General features: G+C 49.6%; 1 protein-coding gene across 1 annotated transcript; it reads right to left on the bottom strand.

The window, feature by feature from the left end:
* Nucleotides 1-930: 930 nt before the first annotated feature.
* LOC100061947 (spermatogenesis-associated protein 31D4-like) lies at nt 931-7186 on the bottom strand. The gene is made up of 4 exons (XM_023627151.2): nt 6943-7186; nt 6164-6209; nt 5520-5580; nt 931-5237 (listed from the first exon to the last, which is right to left on the bottom strand). Exons 1-4 carry the CDS (start codon nt 7138-7140, stop codon nt 983-985), a joined length of 4560 nt encoding a protein of 1519 aa, XP_023482919.2. The 5' UTR covers nt 7141-7186; the 3' UTR covers nt 931-982.
* Nucleotides 7187-8010: the final 824 nt, after the last annotated feature.

Genomic DNA, 8010 nt, shown 5'->3' on the forward strand with positions numbered 1-8010 from the left:
GTGCAGTGCTCTGATAAGCTTCAAGGAAGTGGTGCCTGGATCAGATTGAGGAAGGGGCAAGGGGAACAGGACAGGGTCACAATATGGATGATGAGGCATAAACCTTTGTTCCACCAGCAAGGTCATTCCTTCCCCTCTTCAGTTTTTCTTACCTTCCCACTCCCTCTAAGGCATCTTTTCCTTACTCTTGGCTTTATTTTACCCTGGGAGGTAGGTGGCTGCCTGGTCAACATTACTGCCACTGACAGCCAAGTGATGCTTTTGCTCTGCAACAAAATGTCATCAATCAGCAATCTGAAGAAATACCCAGGGAGGGGAACCACTTCCCCCAGCTGTCTTTCCAGTAAGGAAACTTCAGTGTAAAGTCTAAAGTATGCTTCCCCAACACATTAAGATGACCCACGTGACAGATTCTTAAGCAGCATCTGTGCTGTTCCTAGCCCCTCCCCCACCATCCCAGGATCCACTGAAGCAGTAACCCCCAAAAACTTCTCTCCAGGGTTCACCCACCTGTGGGGTCCTCCGGTCACTGACTTCTAAATCATGATGAAGCCACTGTTTCTTCTTCACTGTTATCGTCTGAAAAACGTACCTGTCCTTGACCCTCTTCAGATATAGAAGACCTGTCTTCCCTACTGCTCTGCAGGATATGAAACATCCAGTGAGGGGAAGGTGTGGGCTGCTCTACATTTTCGTTAAGGCTAAGCTAAGAGGCAGGAGACAGAGCCCATCTCAAACTCATCAGGGAGGAAATGGGCTTTGGGGGGCATGTCATCTCTCTGTCAACAAGAGCTCCAGGGGACTGGTCACCTGTTAGAAACCAAAGGAAGAGAACAGTAAGAGCTGGACTAACTCTTCCTTTCCCAAAGCACAAGCCCTGAGTTACCCGAAACCCATGCCCCCAACACAGTACACAGAGAAGACTTCACTATTCTTAGAGAATCATTTATTTGGGAGAATCAATATTCTCCACGAGAAGGAATTACTTGGGGGCAGGAAGTTTTCCTCTCTGGAAATGCTGGAGAAGCATCTTCTGGTGACATAGCAGAGACAGGTCTCTGAACACCGTGCCTTGAGCAGTGGTGAGAGTGGCTGGAGGGCCCTGGCTGGCTTGGCTCCTGCAGGTGGGGCTTGGATGGGGCACATGTTCCCTGCGGGGCACAGATGAGGGATACCACTGATCTGCTAGCTGGTTCCTAAAGGCCACAGCTTTCTGGGGGTGTCTGTCCTCATCTCGGATCCGTCTAATATTTGCAGGATCACTCTGGCCAGCAAAGACAGCTTCTTGGCGGCAGGGCTTTTTTGTGACTTTACAGGTGGGAGCCCTGTAATTGGAAGGATGTCCCTGGATGGGATCTGCCCGACCCAGCACTTCTGCCTTCTGCTGAGTTTTCCCAAACTTCCTTGGGGAAGGAAGGGGCTCTTGAGGGCAGGTGACATCTGTTGCATGCCAACGCCCCGGTTTCTCCTCTGGGAACTTCCCAGGAACCATCACGGTCTTCTGAGCTGTGGTCGTCCCAGTAAGGGCAGCTCTCTTTTTAACTGGGCCCCTGCTCTGCGCCGATGATACGGGGCTGCCCTTTTCCTGGGAATTTTCTTGGCTTTTGCCTTTTGTCCCGGGATGAAGCCATTGCAAAATGTGGTTCATCTTTTTCCTGAAGAGGCCTTCAGGAGGAGGCGGTCCCTTCTGTGATGGGGTCTGGGAAGACTTGTTCCCAACCGTCTCCTCTAATGCCTTGTTGTGAGTAAAGAAGATCTTCCTTCCAGGTTGGGATGTCCCCAACCCTGCATCCCCTCCACCAAGCTCTTCTGCCTTGGGGCCCAGAGGGCTCGCTGTCTTTGCAGCTGGTGGGAAATCCTTATCCTGGCCCCTCCTTAAGGCTTGCTTCGGGACCCAAGGCTCCTGCTGCTGCTCCATGCTGATTCCTTTGTCCTCCAAATGGGCACGCAGCACCTGGGAAGCTCCCATGTCCCCAGTGGAGACACCCTGGGCATGAGTCAGTGGCGCCTTGTAAGTCAAGCTCTCTGAGGCAGGGGACCTATCAGTGGGTTGGCCTTGGACCTGGCTCTGATTCCTCTTCTCTAGTTTAAACTTTAATTCACCAAACAGCTGTTCTTTAAGGCCTGATGATTTGGGATCTTGGGGAACTGGTCTTTTTGGTGAAGGCCTTTCAGTGCTCCCGGTAGTTTCTACTTTAGTCATCATTTGGGAGTTTCCTGGATTGCTGGTTGTCAAGATGCTGCCAGTTTTTGACTGAAGAGCATTGAGCTCCTTGGCCCTGAATATCTCCCTGGATGCAGCTGAAGGTTCAGACTTATCTGTCTTTTTGCCCTGTCTTGTTTCTACTCCATCCCTGGAACTCACACTCTTCCCCTTTGGCTCATGTCTGGCCTCAGCTTGCCTTGCAGGCAGCTTTGGGGGGTATCTGTTCCCTAGGGGAGAAAGTCTCAGACTGGCTTTGCCTGTGACGCCATGTGTGACAGGCAGAAGAGTCTGTCTGGCACCCTTAATTTGCTGAACATCCTCTGCAAGCTCTTGGTTCATACCAGAGGGTGATTGTCTAAAGGTCCCCTGTCCTTCCCTGCCCATAGGTGAGGTGGCAGGGTGAGAATGATCCAGGACAGGGGCTGAATTTGTTGTTCCCACTTTGTCTTGATGAACAGGTTTAGAGCTTCCTCTAAAGGGCTCAAGGCCCCCAGATTTGGAGTCCACCTCAGAAATCAGGTTGGCTGAGGAGGGAAGGTAGGAATGGGACAAGGACTCGGATGCTGCACCTTTCAAATTAAAGATCTCTATGGATTCAAGGACCCTGCGGGGAAGGCCCCACAGCATCCTCATACGAAAGCTTCTAATATGGGCTTCCAGCGTCTGTCGTGCACTGAAATCAATGAAGGAAAGGTCCTGGAAGGTATTCAGGCAGTAGTCCCCACCCACTGATGGTGGCAAACTCCTCTGTGTTATTTGGGTGTGGGATTTCACAGGAATCTGCAATGATTGCTTGATAGCATGCCATGAACTAGGCACAGTCCCAGGGAGCTGACCCTCATTGATTTCCTCAAACTTCTTGCTCAGATGTACTTCTAGGACATTTTTAAATTGTTTCTGATCTAGACTTGCACTTGAGGCCCTTGAATTTTTCCCTGACAGACTCGCCATGTGACTAGTTAGGTCGTTCTCAGAGTCACAGCCCAGATCATTATCTGAAGAGCTCTCTGGGTCACTCAACAGATGAGCTTTTGGGCCGTTCTCTGAGCTATGTCCCTGATCCTTCCCCACATCCTTCTCTAGCTGAAGCATTTCTGAGCCCCTCTCACAGAAGCTTCCAGGATGGCTCAGTCCACCATTTAGATTTTTGTTCAGAGAGACACATGAGTGTCCATGATTGTGCTCTGACTCAGGAATCTCTGAAAAATCTCTTAGAGGCATCATCAGTGACAGAGACTCATGGATCCTGCGGGGCAGGCCCCAGCGGTGTTGGATGAGCCTCTTTCGAAGGTGGTGGTCTAGTTTCTCCCGAAGCTCATCACTGAGAGGAAACTCTCCAGGAAGGATAGAGATTGAAACATGGGCCTGGGAGGCCTGGAGGTAAGGAGAACTGGGAGCTGAAGGATGAAAGTCTTCCCTAGATCTTTGGACCACAGAGGGTAAACCCCACAAACTTTCCTGTTGCTTCTGCAACACATTCCGCTCCAGTTGTTGAATTTCAGATGAGATGACAGACTCTGATTCATTCTGGGGTCTATGGAAACACACTCCACAGATCTGGGTCTCAGGTAGAGGACCAGATGGTAGGATGGGGAGTGGGGACTGAAGGTGGGCCTGGGGTTGGACCTGAGTGAGAGGTAGGGGCTGGGATTGGGGCAGGGTTTGAGGCAAGGCTTGAGGCTGCATCTCAGGCAAGGACAAAGGTAGAGGATGGGAAAGTACTGGGGATTCTTCAGCTGTGGAGGCGTTAAATATTGTAGTGAAAATGAAGATAGAGGAACAGTCACCTGAGACATGGTCAGCAGGGGCCAAGGACTCGCTGTGCATAGATGGGAGACCCCAGAAGAGCTGGACATGTTTTTGTTGTAAATGGTCCTCTGAGGTCTTAGGATATGGGGGCTGCTGGTACACAAGCAGCTCCTTTGGTTTCCCTTTGCTGTTCCATAAAGGCAGGGAGAATGCTGAGTCATGCTTATCAGCAATTGACTCTAACATTTTCTCTGAAGAATTTAATTGGTAGTCTGGCCTAAGTTCTTTTGGAAAAGAACCCCTCATCAGAAAATCAGTCCTCTTTTGGACTTGTCTCTCCAACAGTGCCAGGACATCAGGGCTGAGAAATGGGAGGTTACCAGGTTCCACAAGGTTGTTGGCAGGGTCTCCCCTCAAAAAGCCCTCTGAAGAGTGGAGGGCAAGAAACTCTTGGTTGAAATCACATTGTGCCAAAGTGGAAGGGAACAAGTCTTTGGCATGAGCTTGCCACGTGGAGAATTCTGAAACCGAGAGGCTTGAAGGGTCAGTGCCTTTGATTGGTGGGACACAAGTAGACAACCCACCAGGGCTATCTGGAGATGAGTTCTCCAGCACGGGCTTCAATAAGGTGGAAAGTGAATCAGATTGAGTCACAGTTAAAGCATTGTCTCGTGGTGGTGAAACAGACAGGGTTGGTGGTGTGTGATGACAAGTCAATGAATCAGTGGGATCCATTGTCTGGGACACATTTGGTAAGAGGTTGACATCTTGGGAAAGGGTTGAGTCGAGAGAGAAGATGGTATGCACAGACAAAGTGGCCTCTGGTTGGAGAACAGGATCCACTGTCTGAGTGCCATGTGGTGGCAGAGGGGGAAAGGCAAGGGGTTGGGGTGGGGAATGGTCCACTGGGAATTTGGAATTCAAGGAAGGAAAAGTCTCTGGTGGCATAGAGTGACCCATTGGTGAGGGTGAGTGAAACTCAGCTAAGGGTGTCATTGGGTTAGGTGAAAGAATGGAGGGGGTTGGTGGGGAAGGCTCAGGTGGAGGGGCTGGTGTTAGGCCTCCTGGAGGGACTTCTGAGAAGGCAGAGGACAGAGTGAATGAGGACTCAGTCACAGAAGCTGTGGAAGCCAAAGAGGACACAGAGAGAGTATCATCTTCCAGGTCCTCCAGGAACAGCAGCCGATTGACCTCCGCAGTTATGCTATTACACACCTCACAGGAGGGGTCTGGACATAAGAGTTGACGAAAGCGGGTGGTATCGTGAAGCTGGCCTGAGGGGCTGTGGGAGACAGGAAGTAGAAAACTGTAGCCAGGACCAGAAGAAAGGAGGACCTGCTGGCCTGGGGTGGGGGGAGGGGCCACCTGAAGCCTGCTGCTCCTTCACATTGTCCCACATCTATGACTTCACAATACACTCAACAGCCCTCACCCCAAGGCCTTCATTCACATACCCGTTCCTATGGCAACCCCCCGGCATGACTAGGGCAGGCTGCACTGAATCCCTGGAATTGCATAGAACGTGCTAAAGAGGGATCAAGAAAGAAGTGGAAAGACTGGTTACCTTTTCAGAATGGAAATCAGCTTCCTTATGTCCTCTGTTTCCCTCTTGTAATGTCTCCAACCTGGGAAACCAGGAGAGTGGGTTATGGAGGGAGTGGGTAGAAGCATAGATGTTAGACAGGAGTCCCTTTATGGGAGACCTTTGGGACATTAAACTCTGAAAGACCCAAGAATCAGCAGATGAGGTCAAATGGTCAATGATATTAACAAGGTTCATATGTGTATGTTGCTTCATTTGAAAAGTACTTTCACATACATTATCCCATGTGATGCTCGAAACAACCATGTGAGGAACATGTCAATGGTTACCTCAAAGACGGATCTGATCATCCAGGAAGTCAAAGTACTTTCACAAGGTCAGGAGACAGAAGCTCTGACTCTTGATATCTAACATAGCCACCTCTTGGGCAACAGCCATTGCCCAGGTCCATCACTGCTTCATGCCCAGAGGTGGGCAGAGCAGGAATCTGAGAAGCGTTTCAGGTTCTGACTGCCTTCCCATGAGCCTCTCCTCTGAGGGCTCTATTTTCTGACAGGGACTGTGGCTAGCACCTGACATCCTCAGAGGTCATGGACCTGGGACCTCATGGAAAGGACAGGAAGAGTCACCCTTGGAGAGCTCAGGTGGAATAAGCAGGACCTTACCTCCCGATGTTCCACCTTTCCTTCTCCTCTTGGCTGTGCCCTTACGCTGAGAACAAAAAGAAAAGAATCAGAAGCTGGGACTCATTTCTCTGCCTTCTCTCTCTAGGAAACTCAGATACGCATTATCCCATGAATAAAATGACTATTTTAATTAATAGAACTTTGTGTTCCTTTCTGTTATTAATTTTTTTAAATGACAAAGTATTTCAATTGTTCCTTCTTTGAAAAACTCAAAGAAAGATTTTGTCTATGAGGTCTACACTTGGTATTCTGAGTCAGAAGTCCTCTGCTCAAGGAGGGCATAGACTCTGAGGCCGACAGACAGGTCTGTGCTCCCTCAGATAGACCCTGTGTCCTGGACAGAGCTCAGACTCCAGCCTCTGCTCAGAGGCTCAGCCCTGCTCTTCTGATCTGCCTGATACAAATGACGCCTGACATGCGAATGTGACTCACGATCCAGCGCTGGGAACTCTGTTCTCCTGCAGAGATCCCAAACTCTCTAAATAACCCAATCTGGGGCCATGAAATCACTGTTTGGGATTTTATCCCAGAATCCTCCACCACACCCAGATGGTCTGTGAGCTTCAAAGGGAAACATTCCCTGCTGAACCCCTAGCCCTGCCCGGCCTATGCTCCTAGAAGGATGCTACTCCATCCTCTACTCAGACTTCCCATCTTAGGTGTCTCTCTGAGCCAACCAAACTCATTTTAAAATATGGGGATAAAGATAGAAACAACAATAAAGAATCACTGTTGGGGGCTTGCCCAGCATTCCTTACCTTTTGGAAAGCTTTGGTTTTCCAGAAGGTTGGTAAAGATGGAATCCCCACCAGGTAGCACAGGAACAGAAGAAGCAACCACAACCCACACAGGAAGGTGAGGTTGGGGTCAGTATCTAAGAATGCTGAGCAAACGCGCAGACACAACTCAATAAGGCTATTCAGAAATGAGAGAACATTCCAGTGACTGAACTCCATTGTCTGAATCGCAAGCCTGCCTGAAGCAACTGAGCTCTGAGAGTGCCAGTGCTTGCCTATAGTCCCAGGCCTGCATCACAGAGCACAGAAGAGTCACAAAGGGTTTCTGAGGGTGGGGGAGGGGACATGAAGAGGGTGTGCCCACAGCCCCTCCCCCACCGACCAGACTGGCACATCTCTCCACTCCTCCTGGGCCCTCTAGGTCCCTCTGCCCTGCTGTTAGACACAAAATTAGGGTTCTTTTGCCCAATGCACCAAAATAGCCAATTAATTATGGCATCAGCCTTTGGGAAAAGAGATCAGCTTTATTCTGAAAGATCCATCTGCAGGGAGAACAGGCGGCATGTGCCCTCAGATCTGTCTCCTTGATTCAGAATTTGGGGAAATTTAAGAGGTTAGGGAGAACAGTGTGGCACCTTGAAACACTGGGGGCACGGGTTTTGATCGGTGGGCTTCAAGCATTTATGGTAAGGTTTTACACATTTATGATTGAGTTCTGAACGTTTATGATGAGGTTCTACACTTTTATGATAGGGTTGTAAACATTCATGATGAGATGGGGAAGGAATTTTAATACCAAATCTTCCTGAATGAGGGATCCCTTGCTTCTGAAAAGAGTCTGACTTCTAAGTTTCTGTGGTGTCCCAGTCCTTGGGTTCCATGGGAAGGGGGATCCGTGGTTCTGCAGTCATTTCGGGTCAAGACGTCTTCTGTGCATGTTCTGGCTACATGACTCTGAAGATTGTCTGAAGGATAATTCTTAGTCACTCTGTTGATAAGAGATGGAGTCAGTTGAACTAGTCCTGGAGGTCCTGGGGTGACACTGCCTGTAGTCCTATTTTCCAACTCCACTTTTTCATCAGATAATAT

This window comes from Equus caballus, chromosome 23 (assembly GCF_041296265.1).
Source record: "Equus caballus isolate H_3958 breed thoroughbred chromosome 23, TB-T2T, whole genome shotgun sequence".
NCBI lineage: Eukaryota > Metazoa > Chordata > Mammalia > Perissodactyla > Equidae > Equus > Equus caballus.

What these genes read in the sequence shown, in the direction of transcription:
- LOC100061947 (XM_023627151.2), bottom strand. Translation starts at nt 7,140, where the DNA reads ATGGAGTTCAGTCACTGGAATGTTCTCTCATTTCTGAATAGCCTTATT. An exon ending in AAACCAAAGCTTTCCAAAAG is followed by an intron (nt 6,210 to 6,942) that starts GTAAGGAATGCT and finishes TTTTGTTCTCAG; the next exon opens with CGTAAGGGCACAGCCAAGAG. An exon ending in CTGATTTCCATTCTGAAAAG is followed by an intron (nt 5,238 to 5,519) that starts GTAACCAGTCTT and finishes TGTCTCCCACAG; the next exon opens with CCCCTCAGGCCAGCTTCACG.